Source organism: Lepeophtheirus salmonis, chromosome 1 (genome assembly GCF_016086655.4).
Source record: "Lepeophtheirus salmonis chromosome 1, UVic_Lsal_1.4, whole genome shotgun sequence".
Taxonomy (NCBI): Eukaryota; Metazoa; Arthropoda; class Copepoda; order Siphonostomatoida; family Caligidae; genus Lepeophtheirus; species Lepeophtheirus salmonis.
The window spans coordinates 18,935,783-18,957,092 of NC_052131.2; the positions used below are offsets into that span (position 1 = coordinate 18,935,783).

General features: G+C 30.9%; 2 protein-coding genes across 3 annotated transcripts in view; one reads left to right on the forward strand and one right to left on the reverse strand.

Annotated features, from left to right (window-relative positions):
• Positions 1–28: 28 nt before the first annotated feature.
• The window catches only part of LOC121119951 (solute carrier family 2, facilitated glucose transporter member 8), a 42,898-nt gene continuing 21,616 nt past the window's right edge, over positions 29–21,310 (forward strand). Inside the window, exon 1 of the mRNA XM_040714838.2 lies at positions 29–120. The gene's annotated coding sequence lies outside the window, so the exon portion shown is untranslated. The remainder of the gene's footprint in view (positions 121–21,310) is intronic.
• Positions 3,002–5,632, reverse strand: LOC139905521 (trehalose transporter 1-like protein). 2 transcript variants are annotated; one of them, XM_071888915.1, is made up of 9 exons: positions 5,499–5,632; positions 4,879–5,108; positions 4,630–4,800; positions 4,375–4,542; positions 4,094–4,311; positions 3,898–4,038; positions 3,659–3,844; positions 3,379–3,591; positions 3,002–3,315 (listed from the first exon to the last, which is right to left on the reverse strand). In XM_071888915.1, exons 1-9 carry the CDS (start codon positions 5,519–5,521, stop codon positions 3,103–3,105), a joined length of 1,563 nt encoding a protein of 520 aa, XP_071745016.1. In that variant the 5' UTR covers positions 5,522–5,632; the 3' UTR covers positions 3,002–3,102. The 2 variants fall into 2 exon arrangements, with proteins under 2 accessions (XP_071745016.1, XP_071745019.1); XM_071888918.1 differs by lacking the exon at positions 5,499–5,632 and adding an exon at positions 5,214–5,495.

Sequence of the window (21,310 nt, forward strand, 5' to 3'; positions counted from 1 at the left end):
ATAATACGCTTTTTGCAAACAAAAAACTAGATGAATCAGATGTTTCTATTCTCGTGCTCAGCATATCCCAATCTGAAGAGAGTAGAATGTTATATACATACAACGAACATATACTAAAAGGTAAGCAAATAACCGTTCTTGCCGAATGACAAAATCCCTATTTCTTAAATTATACTCCTAATGTGCATATAATTGCACTCTTTTTTTTAAAGGAGTAATTTTTCACATAACATTTATCTCATTAAAATTTAATGGAATATACATAACAATTTATATAAATTAGTACATATTTATGGTCGCTTTTAAAAGTTTAAATTACGTCTTTCAAGTATTTTTTGATCAGCTGGATATTTACAAAAGATGTCTTTCACTTATACAATGTCGGCAATCTTCTTTTTAGGCTTTTGCACTACGAACAAATATATATTCTATCCTTTGTTTTTGCATCAATATCTTAACTCCAACTGATTGGAGCGACTACGGATGACTTACCATTAATATTGAGGAAATAAATAGAGGGCCCCTATAATAATTTGAAAGCTGATGGCCTAAGAAGTTAAATTGTACCAACAGTGTTAGCCTTTCAATAAAACGATATCATGATGATGATCAAGTGTAATAACATGATAATGATGATTATTTATTTAAAGGTTTTCAAATTAATTCATTAAATGTTACTTTGGCATTTATGTAAATAACTCTCAGTAATTAAATTAGACATATAAATTATAATAGGTATGAGCTTTGTTTAATCAGATTTGTTTCTAAATAAGGGGACAATGAGCAACACCATATTGCCGAAAAATAAGACAACTCCCTGAATAATAATTACGATTATCCAGGCAAGTACTTACAGTTAAAAGCTCGGGAAGGACTTCAGACGAAATTGAATCGGCTGTTAACTAAGACCTTTAATTAATCAATTCATTACTCATTATTATTTGAGACGTTATGAAAGTGATATTATTAAGTGATAATTAAATTAAAAGTATTCCTTGACGTAAAATGGTTCTTCCAAAGATGAGTTGGACAACCCAAGGAGTTAATTTCAAGAATCTACTCTTTTCAAGAAATAAGACATGTCTAAAGTCCTTCTTGCTAGTAGTCCTTAAATTACAATTTTGGATTTAAATCCATTAAAACGAATCCATCTATTGGTCTCCTTCCCTCATTTTTCCAAAATTTCTTCGGAAATAATTTATAGATGAGTATGGACTGGGTTGGGTCTCTGCATCCTCAATTAGATGCTAATCTCAAAGAAGCTAAATCTTAGGAATCCGTTTGTTTAGTGATCAAGGACTAAACCATCAAGATAAGGAAGAGCTATCATAATTTAGGATCAGTATCTTTCAAGATATTACGAATATAGTCAATTCATTAATTATTCCTTCTCACGAAGTAAAGGAAAATGAACAACATTTCTTCACACGAAAGTCAAGATAATTTTTATTGAATTAAATTGGAATTAAAGAAATAACTATATTTTAATATATTGTTGTAAATTTTCTAGCATTTTTGAATTAGATACTCAGAACTCATACTTATCCATTTAACTTTTCTTTTTTAATGTTAATATTTAATAAATACATGATGATATCCAGATGATCCTTTTAAATCTATTTTTGTATTCAAAACTCCTTTCAATTTATTTATTTAGTGTTTACCCTATACATTTTTTTATTAAGTTCGGAGTAGAAATGCAATTATTTATTAATTAATACATTGGTATGGGCATATTTCAAATTAGTTGATTTAAGTTTATTTAATTTCTTATTTGAATATTATAATATTAGTAAAAAAATAGTGCATACAATTTCATAATTTATGTAGATGAAGTGCATCAGGAAAGTTACGATAAGGATTCCAAAAGTTCCTCAAATATTTGATTAGAAATGGATAAGACCATTTTTTATCATTAATAAAGTTTTGGATATAGAACATATGTGGACGAAGGACTTCTTTGGTACAGGTAGTTTGAACTGATCATTTGTGGTAAACGGATTTGATTGGTTATCTTCGTCTTGTGCTGGACTTAAAATACTCTCGTTGATGTTCTCAGTCGGTACCTCCTCCACTAACATATCCAAATATTGATCAGAGTCATAACCATGCTGTTGTCATATCTAATTAAGTTAAATTCCATAAAAAAGTATGGGTTTATAAATTAAAATTTCTTAGGAAGATTTAAAGAGATTAAACTTGCCCTATTTCCTATATTGATCAAATGATGATTTACCTCTACTGGATTTTTATAAGCTTGTAATCAAGGAAAAAGGGATGCGACTGTATCTTGTTTCAAATATCCGTATATTTTGCCTCCCAAGGAAGCTAGTTTCCTTTTCCACTTGAAAATCACATAACATAGAATATGGTAATGACCTTCATAGTGAACCAAAGTCTTCTCGTCTCAGAGCAATTCGTCATTTAAGACATGTACTTTCATGTGAAGAATCGGAATGATCCTCCCTTGAGCACTCAGGGACAGCACAAGACGATGGCATATTAATAAATTCTAATAATTACAAACTTACAAGTTACGATTATCACAATATTGAAATTTGGAAATATGAAATATTATTAATATAAGTATAACTATTCACTATAAATCTTATAAGTTTGAATATTATTAACTCTAGCCTTCAGTGGGAGAACACAACAGTTGACGTAATCTTACAAGACAATAGTACCCTCAAACAATCAATACTTATATTAGTCCAAGCGACCTTGCAGTTAATATATATAATATAATTTTTAATTTGCTCGTACCCTATTGACTATATATTCATATTTAATTCATTAATTGACTAAAAAAGATTCCAAATGGAATACATATTTGAGAAGTAATTCAATAGTTCTAAGATTGGAACTTTAGTTGACATCCCCATTGAAATTATGTACTAACAATCTACATATACATATAAGATATCTTAATCTTTAAATAATCAAAATTAAGTAATGATTCATCATTTTATCATATGGAATAATTAATCAATCAAAGAGGTATCATAATAAGACTTATAGTTGCATGTTATGTATATATATATATATAAATATTTGTAAGTTAAATATCATAATTTAGAAAAAAAATAAGAGGATCATTAGCTAAGTACTCAACATTTCATTATCATTTCGTAATTTTCCTTCTCTACTATTTTGTTCCTTCATACCTCCAACAAAAAACTCATGAATTTCATTAAATGACTTTCCTTTTGTCTCTGGTACAAAAATTAAGACAAATAATATTCCACTGAACTGAACACCAGCAAAAAATGAGAAACATCCGTAGACACACATATTCTCAATCATCATCGGAGCCTAAATATATAACATTAGTTATGTTCAGACTTAAGTACTTTAGTGATCCTTTAACAATCTTACGAGTTTATTTAATATGAACAACATCAGTCCTTCCAGCAGTCCAATAATACTCCCACCTAAACTCCTTTTACTAGCTGGAAGAAGTTCGCCTTGAAGTGTCCGCATTGCAGGTGCAAAACCTATTGCTACAGCTCCATAGAGAATAATGATAGAAATTATAGGAATCCAGTGAAAAATTTGATAGTCTGCGAGTCCCCATTCACAAGCGTAACCCTATGATCATTCATCATCATTAATAACAGATCAACACGAGCATAATACATTTCAAAATCCAACCTACTTTAGTAAGTAAAAATTGATGCACAGCAACAGTAATGGTAGCTAAACACATCATCAACAGTGTTGACATAAGAGTGACTCTTCTTGATATCTTTATCATTCCACAGAGAGATATAATTCCCATCAAAAAACGAAAAAAGGATAAAATGGAAGCTGCGATATATGGGTCAATTGGCACACTGATTTTCTGAAGAACAAAAAAATTGTTAGACATAATCCCTTTCTAGGGATAAGAAATACACTTAAAAATGAAACCAAGTAGAGAGTAATGAAGGATACTCCGCACCACACGCTTATGATTGCTATCAATACTATAACAAGGAGCAAGGGCTTCCAAAACGAAGGATTTTTAAAATCTTTCATGATCATTACCAACTTTTCCTAAGATAAATATTTTTTACTTCATATTATGAAAATATGTAAGATAATAATTTACGCATATCAATTTGTTTGAAAGATTTTCCGATTTATCTAACATAGTTAAGGAATGTTCCATATCTTTCATTTCTTCGTTTGCTTCATCTTCAGAGCCACATAAAAAAACAAGAGCTTTCTTAGCTTCTTTTTTTAGCCCTGATCTCATTAACCAAATAGGCGATTCCGGGCAAAAATACAGACCAATGATGATAATTAATGGAAAAGCTGTACACACGCCTATAATACATATTACCAAATAAATCATTGATACAAAATTATCTTTAAAACACTGGTACCTACCTACAGCAATTCTCCATGGAACCAAATATCCTAATATGGTGATCCAGAAGTTCCCCAAATAAAAAAGAGATGTTTGCATGCTATACAGCACTCCCCTTATGGATGTATGACTAATTTCACTATTATAAGCACTCAAAGCCACTAAAGTAGATCCACATGCGTGTCCACCTTAAAATCAGAATGCAAAATAAGTTTAAGAGTTTTACATACATATAAAACTTCTTTAAACTCAATCTGCAAATATACAATCGTCACCTAAGTATCTTCCAACCAAAAGGAAAGGATATGAAGTAGACAAAGATATAGTCAATGTACAAATGATCACCGAAAAACAATCCAAAATGATTGATTTTTTTCTTCCTAAATAGTCACTCTGTAATCCACCCACAAGAGAACCAATGACAAAACCGACACAGTGCAAACTGGCTAATGGAATAGAAAAATAAATAGAAAAATTGTAATGTACATATTATTATCATATCAAGATATATCATTCTCTCTTACCAAACCAGGATCCTTCGTCCATAGTTATACTAATATTTCCATCAATAGATTTATTTCCCTCCATCTCTTGTATTTGTGGAAGCAATATAGAGGACGTAGAGATTATGAAACCCTGAGAAAAAGAGATGAGATTGGCCGTAATACAAACCAACATTTGACCAATAACATTCCCAGATGGATTTCTTGGGCTCACTAATTCCTCATACTGATCCCCCATTCTATGTTTCAATCTAAAGAAAATGATAACGTTGTATTATAAGTATATCATATATACTATTTAACAAAAAAATAAATGCTAGTATTCGATCTGAACTATCATAAGCTGGTTTTTTCACTTTTTTATTTATGCAGAATAGGCAATCTTTCAACTTTCCGTTTCAGAACTTTTTTTCAATCAAAAATCTCATTAGCGTCACATTCAAAGTGATCAGAGATATTATATAGAAATAGATGAGATGAAGATTATGGAAAAACTGATTTTATAATTATGAAACTAAACATCTACATGCATAAATATATACATAAACATATAATGCAGTTGACAACTAATTTAATTGTTTTTCGCACATGCTCAAATCAAGTAATAAGTATATTAATAGAAAATATCTAGCAATACTAACCTAAAAAGTCCAAAAACGCTCATGTTTGACACTTTGTACTCCAGGTTCCCAATAATAAATATTATTAACACACTTTGATTTATTATTAAGAAGATTTGTACAAAGCATATATTTAGATCATCAGGTTATTACTAAATATTTAGCAAGATCTAGTTTATCTGAGTACACTGTCAAGAGAGCGTTTTCACTGAGATAATAAACTGCATCATAGTTGAAGGAGACGCTATTTTGGGGGCTCAAAGTTAATATATATATTTTTTTTTTACATAAAATGGATTACTTTCCGATAAATGGTTTTAGGAATTAAAAAGACTTAATACCTGCATTGAATACTACTTGACGCCTATTATAAACTCTGATATTTGAATCAAATCAATGTAATATGTAATGAAATCCCTTAAAATGGTTAGATTTGTACATATTTTTTTGGATCAATAAGGGGCGAGAGAAGTAATATTTGTAGTTAGAGAAAAATATCTTACTCATTTCTTTAACAACACAGAACTAAGATTGTACAACGATATAATAACATAATTTTGATACATTTTAGAGTCAGATATACCATAAGCGTCATAATTTGTTGTGAGGGATAAATGGAATTCAAATTCATATCTCTTAGAGAAAGATTTGACGAATTTAGCCAATCTTTTTTAAAGTTTTTTATTTATATATTAAATATTTACTCTTTTTCTCAAAAACTCCTCCTTTTTTACTTTATACTTTTCTGACATGCTCTATTTCTTGGCATTGGAGGACTTTAGGCTGATGATTTTGTGATGATAAGTTTCGAAAGGCTTATTTTGCGACTTATTTTGTCTACGGTTCGAATTAATTCCATAGTGAGATTTTGTTGATGTATGCATCAAAATTTTAGGACTTGATTCCATCATTTTTCCAGCAGAAAACAACCATTTAATGCGTTTTATGATAACACACATAACATATTTTGATTAAAAAATTTCAAGGGAACATCAATTTTAACCAAAAATAACAAAATAACGTATTAATATTATTTATTTATATACTAAAACAAAATAACTTTTAGGCAAAATGCCCTAAAGTGAAATAGTTTAAGCCAAAATTACCACATAACTATAGAAAGGTATGCCAGAAATAAAAATTACGGAAGAGACTCTGAATTGTGGTCAAACAAAATAAAATTTGGTTAACCTCCCTTCTATCCTAAGACATCTTCTACCCCAGGACATGAATGAAAAATTGGAGTTGTATTTATTTAGTAAACAGTATGTAGTTTTATTTAATGAAACTGCATGCTGTTTATTTAATAAATACAACAACTTACGTCATTGCCTGATACCGAAATGATATTTTTTTAAATAAAAAATTGATCTAAGACTACAAAATCACTTTGTTATTTTTATATTAATATTTTGACTACAGTATAGATTATAATTTATAACATTAAATAAGTACATAATTATTTACTTTTTTTGGAATATTATGTCTAAAAAGAAGTAATAAATGTCGTTATACTCAAGGTTAATAGAAATACAATGTTATACTATAGTCTATAACTAAAGTTGATACTTCTGTAGAGAAAAACGCGTGCAAGGAGAAGGGGGGAGAAAGACTTATGGTATCATTGTTTAAAATACTGATGTGATTATCAGCTGCCTGCTTTATTATGATTTTTGAGAGGGTATAACGGAAGTATTTATTAGCAAAATGTTTAATGAAGATATACTACGTATAATTGACTTAGACGTTTTTTATCCGTTACAGTAGATTTGAAAACGTCACACTCCATGAAATTGTAATTCATACTGAACCTTATTCTCAGAATAATAGCTAATGAAACGACAAAGTAGAGTATTTCGAAATATATAGGAAGTTCCAAGGAAAAAGAAGGCTTAAATTAAATAGAATCTACATACTAAAAATAAACCATCATACATTTATGTTAAATATACAAAATTAAACAATTAGAATCATATAACCAATAATAACAATAAATTATAAATACAGAATATTGAAATAATAGTTTGATCCAAATAATATTTTCTTGTTCTGACACCGCAATCCAGTTAAATATGTCATAACTTTAGGTTGCAAAACATAAGCGAGACGTGGTGTTTACTCATCAAAAAGATAATCACCCCCTCTTCTTCATGTGGAAGTTGCTATATACAATTGTGCATAGGATAGATATATCTCTACCGATGAGATTTAACTAACTATTAATAATAAAGTAAATCTCAGAATCATAAAATTAGACAATAAAAATACTAATAAAAAAATGTTAGAAATAAATCCATCTTAAAGATTTAGAGCAAAAGCTAATTATGTAGTTATGTCCGGCGATATTACTCCTTATTAAGGGCATCAAAAAATATTTCCCTCCGTTATTTATATTTGTATAACAACATACTATTATCATGAAAGATACGCACAATTGCTAATTATAATGCTACACCCAATGGAACTACCCCCGTTGTTGTGACCATTTAAACAGTTGTTTTTGCCTTTTATGAGTTTTCTGAACACTTTTTTTTGGAGCTTATCAACCACAGCTAATCCTTAAGTGATAAAAAATTAATATTTATAGACTATGTAATATTGGAAAACCTAATGATCATACCCAAGTCTTTAAGTGAAGAAACTAGTCTCAGACAAACTAGTTGCGAACCATACAAAGCTACTACCCACGTTGTTGGGACCATTTAAGCACTTGTTTTTGCCATTTAATGAGTTTTGTATGATAATTCTTTTCTTGATAATTTTAGCTAAAAATCACCTTTATGAATATATAAGAAAATGTGTATTTTTCTTGAAAAATCCTACACTCTGTGTCTACTTTTCCTTTTTTTGACGAAAATATTTCGCTGATGTGGGTGCAGGGCTAAAAAAAAATTAATAATGCAACTACTCTACAGACTCAAATGCTAATATCTACTGTTGTTAGTTCCACCACAGTGTTTCTTTCATGTTGTCTACTGGTACATTGACCCCCTACCAGACAATATAGGAATCACAGATTTTAAAGAAAATTACAATAAATTAGTTCATTTTTATATTAATAAATGAATATTTATATCCCGAGCAGTGCCACACCGTCGGATCGGGCCCTTGGGATGTATGTTTGACACCCCTGCTTTAGGGCTTATATTATTCTTCGTATCACCAAGGTTCCTCCCAAAGCCATCAATATACTTCTCACTTAACCTTCTTTACGTAATAAATACTCATTTGCTTCTTTTGGGTCTAAGGTATTAAATGTTTCTTTTTCTATACCAGTTGTGTCGCTAGCCCCTTTTTGGGGTGGCTCAACCCCCCTGTCCCTCACAATTTTTTAATAAGACATATCTATATTAATAAAGCAAAGTTTATATGTGTGTATGTAATTTGCACACATAATGGCTTTAGATTAGGTTTAGCCAAGGGCTAAAGTACTCCCTTGCTCATCAAATCGTATTAAATATGTTTTATCAGGCTATAATCATTATATCTTTATTATTGGGGAGAGAACCCCTAAGTATTTAGAGAGTAGCTACGTGTGTATGTGTGTGCGCATCATTAACGAAGAGTAACACCTAGAATTTGTTGAGGAATTATCTTCTATATTAATAAAGCAAAATTTGTATGTTCGTCGACGCCTAATCTGGGTACTACTTGTATATAGTATATGAAATAAGCATAATTACTAGTTTTGGGTTGTGGTGTGGAAATCCTAGACCGGTCTGAAACTGTTATATTTTTGTTGGACCGAACTAATTCCGTCCAACAAAATTTTTCTGATTTGACAGAAAAACTGTTTATATCATAACATCATATGTTTCTTCAAGTAGAATGACGTTATACGAAGTTTAAACAAAGATAACTTGGATTAATTTTGATTCCGCCGTCTCTTATATGTACACCGTACTTGTTATAGAACTTATCTTGCACTAATGATACTTTTTTGATAAAAAGGAATGACAGTTGATCTAGAAAAAAAATTGGTCTCTAATAATATATGAGACCGAAAAAAATCGGCCTACAAAGTGAGGCCGAAAAAAATTGTTCCACCGTATAAGACCGCGGTCTGGAACGAAAAATGGGTTGGAACCGGCCTAGAAAAAATTACTTAAGACCGAACCGAAAAAAAAATTTGGTGCTGGACTGAGTCTCAACACTATTATTTAAATAAATATTTTTATTACGGCGTCGATAATTTTCGGGGCCAAGCCCCAAAAATGATGAAAGCTAGCCAACACCCCTGTTCTAAACATAACTATGAAATTGTACAACTTATTGATGCTCATTTTTTGTCCAACACCATGATTGAGCAGGGGCGTCCGCAGAATTTTATTTTGAGGTGGACTTTCTTTTAGAAGGAGACAAAAACACGCAAGAATTAGAGATAGGAAGGGTCTTGTACCCGTATCCTTGGTCTAGACCAGTATTAGGGAAGGATTCCTTGGTTTAGGCCCCTCTCTTGGTTGCAGTACCGCGCAGGAATAATTTGTAAGTATAAACATGAATAAAACATTTAAAAAATGCCATAAAAATAGAAAGAAATATTATTTCCAAAAAAAAACCTGAAAATAAATTATTAAGAAACCTCAACGAAGGCCTAATATTTAAAAAAAAAAAGGTTATTCTAAAATAAAATAGAACATTATTTATTTTTTATAAGCATAAAAAAGGGATTTAAATAAGGGATCAAGGCCTACATTTTTTTTCTAAAAACATGGAAGTATTTATTAAAATAAATGAAAATTTTAAAAAAGATACAAAGAATGAGTCCGAGGCCTTGCTCACACTAAAACCGTTCCTAGCCATTGTATATTTTATGAGGATGGTTTACAATTTTACCCGTTCTTATTATTTTCTCTTTGTGCCACTGAATTCGAGACAGACTTAGCAAAATGTTGAAATTAAATTGGCGAAAATTTTTGATAAGAATAGAAGCGGATTTATTGGAGAAGGACAGGAGGAAACTCGAGTCTTTCGAGTGTTTCGGAAATTTAGTACATTAGAGGATCTTGAAAACTAATGGAATGTCGCATTATGTGTAAGAGGTTGTGAGTTCGTCCCTTATGTAGTATCAGAGAGAGGGACACGGAGAGTATCTTTGAACTGAGGGATTGCTTCTCATTGGCTTGTACTCATCATGTAATTTATCACGGCTTGTTGTTGTAGCTATCATTATTAATATTTTCAGAAATTAAATTAAGAAATTGTTTTGGGCTTTTGAAATAAAGTCGTGTTTGGCTAGCTTGACAGCTTTTTCAAGGAAACACTCTTGAAAATCTTGTTATTTGGAACACCGTAGCTTTGAGAAATTATTCTCTTAACTTCAATCTGCGTAGGTTCGCTCCCATGTGATTTCTAGAGAAATAAATATACTTTATATATATGAACTTCACACAAGATTCCTGGGTTAGCTGGAGTATTTGTAATAATATAATGCTTACTTATACTTCAGTGCAATTCCATCTCACCAATTAAATGAACAAAAAATAATAATCTTGTAATTGTAGTACTGTATAAGTTATTTCACATCTATTAGTGGATACCCATTGATGAAGTTGTACCTTGTCGATGTTGTTGTTTTCAAGTTTGTCAAGTAATATATTTTCATGGTTATCAGTAAGTTTTCAGGCATCACATTTACGAAAGTAGCACGAAGGTAATGCAGGATTGCATACAGGTTTCACGACTTTATGGGGACAGTTTAGTATCTATATATTTGCTTCCTCTATGTAGACCAAAAAACCCTTGTATATTTAAATCTCCAATAAAGTTCTCTTAAAATGTTTAGAATTAATCGCTTTTGGATGTACTTCTTACCAGTAGACTCTTGTATTACAACATAATCTTTTTTACCAGGTAAAACTCTACTTGAATCATCACTTTCTTTATTAAATCAGGTGCCAGTGGCTTAGTCTCTTTTGGAGTCGTCATCGAGTAATTTCTTTTCCTGAGCTGCCATTCTTTGATAGCAATAGAAATTATACATCATTACTCTGATGCTCATAATCATTTATAAAATTGTTTAAATCGGAATTTTCTGTTTATTATTTGAAACTTCATAGTTTTCTTTTAGTTCTTTAATTACTTCAGGAATGCAGTATTCCACACATAATGCATATATTTTCCTCAGAGCACCAGAGCTACAAATTTTTATTTTTCATTAAAATAAGATTATGATTGAATATCAGTTAAAGTTTGTGTTCTTGTGCATCTTTTGACGTATTTTTTTTTTAAATCAAGCCTCTATGAGCGAAATTATACCTTTCAGACCAACACTGGTACAACGCATTAGGCCTAACTTTGAGCCTAGTCACAGAATCCTAATATTTCATACACCACGCTCTTATTTTATATAGAAAACCAGCTCACCAAAAATCATCAAAATCGGTGATGGTCATGCCGTGAGGGTGTGAATTAGACCAGTTTGATTTTCAACTTTTTTCAAATTTTGATTACGGGTAAAGCAGAAAAGCTTCCTTGAAAAAGGAAAATTATTTTTAAAAAAAAATTTGTTTGTAGCACGTATAGCGCAAATCTTCTTCTTTTTTTTTTTTTTTTTCTTTTTTTTTTGCATTTTCAGAAAGAAAGGATCAAAAATTTTATGTTACTATCTCTTTATTCTCCATAGGATAGCAGTAGAAAAAAAACTTTAATAATGTTATTATAGGTTAAAATAATGTCTATGATTATTAATTAATGTTAAATAATGATTAATGTTGTATTTTATATTTTATTGGCAAACTAAAGAACTTTTGTGCCCTTTCAAACATTGAACAAAATCTGCTACCTAAAGATGAAATCGAAGAAAGATGAAATTTTGCCTAGATAATTTTCATACCATATGACAACTTTTCCGCACTACTCGTAATCGAATGTGAGATAAAGTTGAAAATCAAACCGTTCTAGTGTGTATAGTTGACGTGGAATTACCAAAATACCTTGTTCGGAAGTCTTAGCGTGTAAATCAACCTTTGTCACTCTCCAATGTACCGGGTGTATCTAAAATATTTACCAATTTCTTTCAATAGTAATATCTATAGGTTGTGCTGATTGTTTTTAAAACTTCTGACGGTAGATGATAGTTAAGGGTCTAAACTATTGATCTTCCTTGTTTTTTTTTTTTTTTTTTTGTTATTTAACAACTACAGAGCAATTGAATGGCGTAAAACTTGCTGCTTACTTTGTGCAGGAGTCACAAAGAAGGTCTGGCTGACCGGCATGTACCCCAAGACTGTGTACAACTTCAAAAAAGTATGAAGCCAAAAAACCGTTGGACAGGAAGCTTGGTGGTAGTCGCTCCATAAAAAAGTCCTCATCTGCTATCAAAGAGGCAGTCATGACTCCACCAAGGAAGTCCATGAGATCACATACCATGGATCTGAATGTTTCACTGGATACTGTCAGGAGGGCGCATCAAAAAGGAATGTGGAAAGTCTTTGGTGATAAAGAAGATGCACCTCCTCAAGTCCAAACATCTTCTTCGTTGTCTAAAATTGCTACACAATTTGAAGTCAGCGCCAGCCAATCGGGACATCATCTTTACCTATGATAATTCTTGCATTGTGCACCTAGTGTATAATTTTATAAATGATCAATATATTATATTTTGGTATGTTTCTGAAAGTGCTGACATAGTTTCCAAGCCACAAAACACCCGGCTTCAGTCATGACTCTGGGATTTGTCGAATCAAATGGCCTAAAGATGTCCTTTAATTAGGTTTCTTCCAGGTACATGCTCATGGCTACATCATCTAGTTGAGGTACAAGTTGATCCCATGGGTCAAGGACAACTTACACAATGTGGTTCTCCAAAAGGATGGAGCACCCACATATACTCTCAAAGTGACCCAGTCCTTTCTCCAGAAGAACATTGTTTTTGAGATAAGAAAATGTGCTCACCATACTCACCTGACATGAACTTGTTGGACTTTGCCTTCAGGTTGCTTATGAAGACCAAGGCCCATCCGAATACTGAGGGCCTGGAAGCCTCTGTAAATGAGTTTGGCGACAATATGCAAAAGCAATTATATAGAAGGTAAACCTGTGGCTTCAGTCCCAGGTCGGAAGCCATCATTAAGGCTAATGGAGGTCATATTGTGGTGTAATAATCCTAAACTGTATATATAAAGTACACAAATAAGAAAAAAGGTGCAACAACATTAGACTCATGTAGTGCATAGTTCTTTATTAAGTTCGAGGTTCCGAATAGGGAAATAGTTGTGATAACCCCAATATAATTTGCGTTTCTTCACTTCGCGAAGTTCTTTCCTTATTATTAAAAGGTTGCAATCATTTAAGTTCAACATTCCAGTTACACTATGACGTTTGGGCAAAATGGTATCCCATGTTACTTCATGTTAAATATGTAGATTAATCAACACTACTGCAATAAACTCAACGTTATATTTTGAAACATGGAAATAAAACAGACTCCTAATTTATAAGTACGTACATTCATTTGTTGAGCAATAGGAACTAGGTATATAACAATGACTTTTTGATGAAAGGAAGTTGATAAAACAAGGAGTCTTAGTAAAGTCATAGTATATCCTTTTTTGTAGACTAACATCAATAAACTTACATCTATTTAATGAAATCAATGTACATATACTTACCTACTTCCGCGTTATACTACATGGCATTTGAACTACCGTTATCTCTAATTACAACATGAGTTCCGTTGTATCATGTTCAAAAAAGATATGAAACTATTAATCAAATAAAAGTCATCACTCTGTAAAGAGTAACTTATTGAATGTCCTATTCATATGGGCTGTTTTATGTACCAGAATTTTGTAAAAAAAATCAAATTGCTCCATGGCATCGTTTTCTTGTGATTTTGGATTTTACTCAATTTGTAATGTTTTCAGTCATAATTATGGTTTAAAAGCTTATTGTATTTGGCTGCAATACTAGTGTCGTGCATCTGTAGCCAAATTGTGCCGGGCATTAAACAGTCCCTATAATATTAAGGCAGGTTGTACTTTTCATGTTTTAAAAATCAAAAAGGAGAGGTGATTTTTGTATATATTTTTGCATGGAAAATCAAAAAGCAAAATTTATAGAACAATTAGACAACTCCTAGCTATGTTCATCAATTTTAGTTTGAAAATATGTTGAATAGTGTTATTCATAAGTATTTTCTAAGATAAATACAAAGATATAAGATGTAATTGAATATTAGAAGTTCAAGTTCTCTGTTCTACAAGTAAAAAAATCAAAATATAAATAATTTTGTATAAAAAATTATTAATTTATTCTGATAAAATATTAAAATTAAGCTATTTAATAAAGGATAAAGGGAGAAAAGTCCAGAGGAGATTTGAGTATCAAAGCACTGACTTTGACTACTACTTCATTCAGACAATCTTGCAATTTGAGGATCAGAAGGAAGTAATGGATCGGGTGGAAATAATCTTGACTATCAGAGAAAAAGGGTACCCAGACACTCAGTTGGGAGACTCCACTGTCAGGATCAGAAGAACACCCAATATCAATGGTGATGCTCTATGACTAGTGACTTGATATGCTGGACAGTGAATGTATCAGAACCACCCTCACCTATATCCTAAGTATACAGTATTCAGAGGTGAAGTACTTCATCGATACCCCTACGAAGATACACAGCTGGCCTTACCACACAAAGCACTGAAAGAATATGGAAAATAGTCACTAAAACCTCCACCAATTACTTTGTTCGCAAAATCAAAGATGGATGAATTAGGGCTCAAGAGACTAGAAGGAGGGTAATGTCAAAAAATAAATCAAAGCAGAACTTGAGCAACTTGACAATGTATACGTATTAATAAAAATTGTCCCATTTTATTAATTTTTGCATTTATTTTAAAATTGCTTGGATTCTTAAATTCAATTATATTTTAAGGGTATTATAAAGCCTATCGTATAAAAAATATATAAATAACACTATTCACATACTTTCAAACTAAAATGAATGAATTTGAGAGTTGTCTTGTAGTTCTAAAAACTTTATTTGTAAATTTTCAACGCAAAAATACATACATTTTTGATTTTCGAAAAAATGAAAAGTACGGCCCGCAATACTATAGTATAAGGAATGAAGTAAGTATTTAGGTAGAACCCAGGAGATATTGGCACCCACTCTTTTAGAATGAATGTAAATAAAATTATACTCTATAATTTAAGATTCTGTGACTATGAAGTCGCCCGAATTAAGAGCCTTTTTAATATCACCTGCCTGTTATAGGTTAGCATGAGTGCAAGAGAATTATATTTAAATTCATATATATTTATTTAATATATATTTTAAAACAAGTTACACCAAAGATAGGAAATAATTCATACTTCAGAGAAAGAAGTTAACACCACGACTAACGATTAGATAATGAAAAAAAAGCAAACTCAACAACTTTTGTTTCTTCTCTAGGACTAAAAGTAGTTTTTTCACTACAAACTACTCAACTCTAGTCATTGCTATTTCATAATTTATTCTTCCTCATAAATAAATTAAGTAATAAGTTACAAGTAGATCTGCACTACTTGTCAAAGGATGCACGGCGCGTGTATCGTAGCCAAACTCAATAGGATTTTAATCTATAATTATGACAGAACACCTTGTTTAGATTGGAGAAAGTGCTCTCTAGTAGTTATTCTTGTACATTAAGTTATTCATTCATAACTTGATTAGTGTAGGATTTAATGCTATGAAATGTATATATACAGAGTGGGTACGAAAAACTTCCGGTAGTATGACTAAATTATGTGATTTTTATGGAATCAAGGAAATACAACTCTAAACCAATTTGTGATGTAGATAAATACTATTTTTAGTATTATTGATATATTCAATATGTCCCCCTTCACAAGCAATAACGCCAGTGAACAAATTAACAGCTATTGATCATGAAGGCTGTGTCCATGGATGATGGCGGCTTAGAGCGATTTAACATTTGGATGAGAGTTGCAGTAGACACATGGAGGCAGCCACAAATGAGCCATATTGTTGTTGTAGAAGTTTTGGTTCTTTTTGGATGTATGAGATTGTAATGGATTTCTTGCTGTTTTAGGTAATCCGAATGGAGATGCCAATGGTACCTGCAGCCTTCTTGGCACTGACACCCGCGTGGAGGAGATCGCAGACGCGTTGCCTTTTTTGTTTTTGCTCCGACATTTTTACACCTAGAGACATGGTATAAAAAACTTACTTACTTTTGTTTCAGCTGTCGTTTGGTTGAGCAAGTAAACCTTGTAATGAATAGTAATGGCTATAAAATCGTTATTCAATGCAAACAACAAGTTTTGGGTCCCCACTCTCCCTCTCTCTATATATATAATTCATTTTAAAGGTTTTGTGGAGATATAAAATGACAATGAAAGAAGGACTTAAAAACATTTGATATGATTGATTTTTTTGAATAATTGCAAACGGATTTTAGGCTTTTTGTATTTCTTTTTAGAAGAAAGGTTGCATTATACAATATAGCTGACGAAGTGAGAACGATCAAGAGTGCTGCAGCAAAATAATACATCGCCCTTAATAATAGTTTATTTGATATTTCTAAATTCAAAATTGTATTTAGAGTGCAAAAGGGAATATTATAAATGAAATTAAATTCTTCAGTTTGCATCCCCAACTACATACTGTCACACCATCTTACGGGGAAAAAATATATTTTTTATTTTGCTCATGCCCATTACAAATCATAATTATAAGCACACTCACGACTAGTTTTTTGAAAATAAACAAATATCCGGTGCATATTTCTTTTAGCTGTTGTATTTCATATTCATTAATTGACTCTTGTATGATTTGTTGCAGCTGATTCTGCATATGATAAACTCAAAATTGTATTACATAGGATTTTTACTTAATTAAATCAAGGACCTTAATTCAATGTTTCAATACAAAGTAATATTTATTTGTTCATCATAATTAATGTAATTAACAGTTGGCAATTAGAAAAATACAGAAGTCTAATATCATAATTTTTTTCGAATTTTTTCCTTTCTTTTTGACAATCGATGTTGGTATTCAAAAGAAAAAAAACTAGACGTGAATCATTGAGATATATGGTGTCCAGTACTTTCGACTGAACAATTTTGCATCAAATCATTTTACCTTAAACCCTTTCGCCTTAAAGGCATTAACCATCAAGGATATTTTACATTTAAAAATATAGATACATGAGATTTATACGTCGTACTTTTTTATTTTTGGTTGAAATTGATGTTTCTTTTGAAGTTATACATCCAAAAAATGAAGTGTTTATTATAATAAAAAGCATTAAATGGTTGTTTTCTGTTGAAATAATGATGGAATTATGCTTTTGCCTCATATTATGCTTGTTTGTTAATCCATAAGTATTTTCCAATATGGATTATTCATCATGTCTAATTCTAATTAATTGATAACCGAGAAGTAACTAGCACTTATTTTGTTTGAACTGTCGTGTTTTCTTTTCTTTTTTTATTTATTAATATTCTAATTTATTTGGCTATATTGTTCTGTTACGAATGAATTACTCAGGCAAATTTCTATAATTAGTAAGTATTAAAATTAAAAGAAAACACCAATTTCCACTAAAAATAATGAATAAAGAAGTATAAATCTCATTTAATAATATTTTAAAGCGAAATCTTCCTTGAGACAAAATGGTTCAAGGCAAAATAACTTAAAGCAAAAGTACCTAGCACTGCAATATATAATATTGCTCTATAAGTTATGATAAGAGAGGGGAAAAACTATACTTCAAGTACAAGTCGAGTCGCAAGTCTTTACAAACAGTTTGAAAACTGTATGAGGTCCACGTCGAGTCCTTAAATATTTTACTTCAATTAAGTCCTCAGAAAAAAAAAATAAAGTAATTCACACACAGTGCAAAAATTAAGACGATATAAGTATTAGCTTTTGAGTTCAAGTCAAGTATCGAGTCTTTGTTTAAAAATTATCTCCCTGATCTACTAACCACCCCAACCCCTACCCCCATTGTAGATCTGAATAATCCCAGGGAAGCATTGAAATACCATAATATTTTATCCTGAAAAATAAATTATTTTTTTTATACATTAAAGAAAAAAACTGAAAAATATTTCAAAAAACTTTTGTTTCTGTCAATATTTTATTTGGGGTCTTTTATGTCCTCAAAATGAGGCAAAATATTTTAATTTGGAGGGTTTATTCTTTTTTGTTCTACTTTCTTTATAAAAGGAAGTGGGATTTTTTTAAGACTCGATAGTTTCGCTCCCTCCCTCTCCTTGCGCTCTACAATAATCATATCCTTACGCTGCATTATTTAGATGACGCTAAATTATAGAATATATAAATTATTGTTAATCAGGAAAATCAGGTGTATTTTTTCCTCCTCCGTTTTTTTTATTTATAATTTGAGAAATGAGTTTTATTTTTTTAAGCTGTTGCCATTATTATTTAACTCCTTATTAGTAAACTCCCTTGTCTACTAAATTCAATTATATTCAAAACTTGATAATAATTTGTGTGCACTTAAAGAAAACGGAGAACAACCCTGAGTTGCGGAGTCATAAGTCCTTGTTAAACTCAGATTAGAATTGAGGATTAACATTGGAGTAATTCTTACCAATATCATTGTTTATTTTCTTTTCCTCCTCCCTCGTCACAGCTGATTGCAGCTGATCTAATGAAACGTAATGGCAGTTAAGAAATACAGAAAGACATACACTCCTTACTTTATTAATATAGATAATAGTTGAAAAGTGTTCACAGCTTAACAAGAGCTAATTATAATTCACCTAATCAACATTCGGTAATATAGTCATTTCAGGGGCGTCCACAGAATTACAAATTGGGGCAGGGGGGCTTGGGTTTTTCCACAGCTAATTTAATCGAATGACATTTTTTTCATCATTACCTTTTTTTAATTTCCCTGCATTTGTGTAAAAAGAAGTAGACAACAAAATACACTGTTATTTTTTGTTAGTGAGGTAACACCGAGACAAACAATTATAATGAAAGAGTGGAATTTTGTTTGATTTATAACCAGAGATGTTCAAAAATGTTATTATAAAAGAAAGGCCGGATTTTTTCATTTTTTCAAGAGAGTGATCCCTGCTTTAATATTTGTTGTTATTTACCAAAGCTGTCATCGTTATTCTTTTATTCCTTTTTATCCTCACTACTCCATCGCTAAGTCAATGGAGTCCAAAAGTAAATTAGTGTTGTGAAAGATAAGTGAATAACATGTGGGAAAGGATTTCTTGCCTTAGACAAGACTACAGGTAAATCCAGAGATTACTTATTTTTCTATGGACTCGGAACCAGAGAAACCTGGAGCATGATGACTCAGACCTGACCTGAACACTGAAATGTTGGACTCATAAACAGCTTTGAGTATTGCATCTTTACTGTTTTCTTCAATTATATTTAGTATTTACTATTTGGAATGAGTAATTTTAGTAATTACTAATTATTTAAATTAATATCAAGAAGATCTTGCTGCTTAAGGTTTTTATACAATAAGCTGTACCATCGATAATAAAAACCTTTAATCTCTCGCCACAGAAATCGGAGCCCAAAACGTGTTAATACTTGTAATTGTTCTATTGCGAGCCTTTTTAACATCTTCTAAACTTATTGAATAAGGGACAATTGAATAATACTACCTCCATGGATCGCAGTTTCGTCTAAGACAAGAAGATTATCATTACCTATAAGCTCTTTCTTAATCTTTGACAACAATACTATACTTTGGGACTCCATTGACTTTGTGATAGGGAGCTAGAAGGAATGGCTTTACCAGCATAAAATTCCCTTAATTTTACAAGGTTTGGACGAGTATCAATATGGAGTGGGACATTGCAGGAAATATGCATGTTGTTAATATCCGACAAAAAATTAAAAGCATCGGGACTTGATTCAATTATATTATTTCAGTAAAGCTTCTAATTATTATCGCCAATACGATTTTTGTTATGCTGTTGAAATTTGAGTTTTATAAAAGCTTCGCTTCGAAAATCAAAAAGACCACATGACATAATTCTTGGAGCCTTGCCATAAATCTAGACTTTTTCTCCTTCATTATCGGCAAAAAGAAATAAAATTAATATTTGGATATAAGAATTATATAATCAAAATAAATGTTATTTAGTGTTAAAAAATTAAATGTAATTGTTATATTTATTTGTTCTAGTTAGAAGCATAGTATTTTGTTTAAAAATGTTCAAACTCTTCATAAGAAAAGTAAGCTGTATGTGCGATAAGTTTTAGAATGAATACATATAAAAAATTCAACTACCTATAAAATACACATTATATCTTATACAAATTGAAATATTTATTTATTTTACCTTATATTAAGGAAGATTACGAGCTATGAAATTTACTTAATTTTTTACTTTTAAATTCTGAATCATTTTTCTTTAATTTTTAATCAAACTTCGAAAATTCCATCACTATAATAAATTTAAAGAGTTGGGCTGTCTTTTTTGGGGTTTTGATGATGACAACGGAATTTTTCTTTGACGTCCTACATGATATTGAATGCAATTCTTGGCAATGACAATTTTATAATTAAGAGGCTAATATGATTTCAATATTTAGAGGACATGATAACCTTTATAAAAACTGAGTAAGATAATGTAAATTGATTAATGTTGTAACCATTCTTCGCTATACAACATTGCTTGGGAAATTATGATTATGGTTTTGATAAAAAATCGTTGTTGGACTGAGACTAGAGTTTAGGATCGAATTCAAAGTAATCCCTGCCAATTTTTTCACCATACACGGAGTAGTATTTTTGTTTACTTCCTTTCCAATACTCTCAAGGGTCCTCACAGCTAATTCAATAAAATGTCATGACGGTTGAGTTACTCTTCTCTAA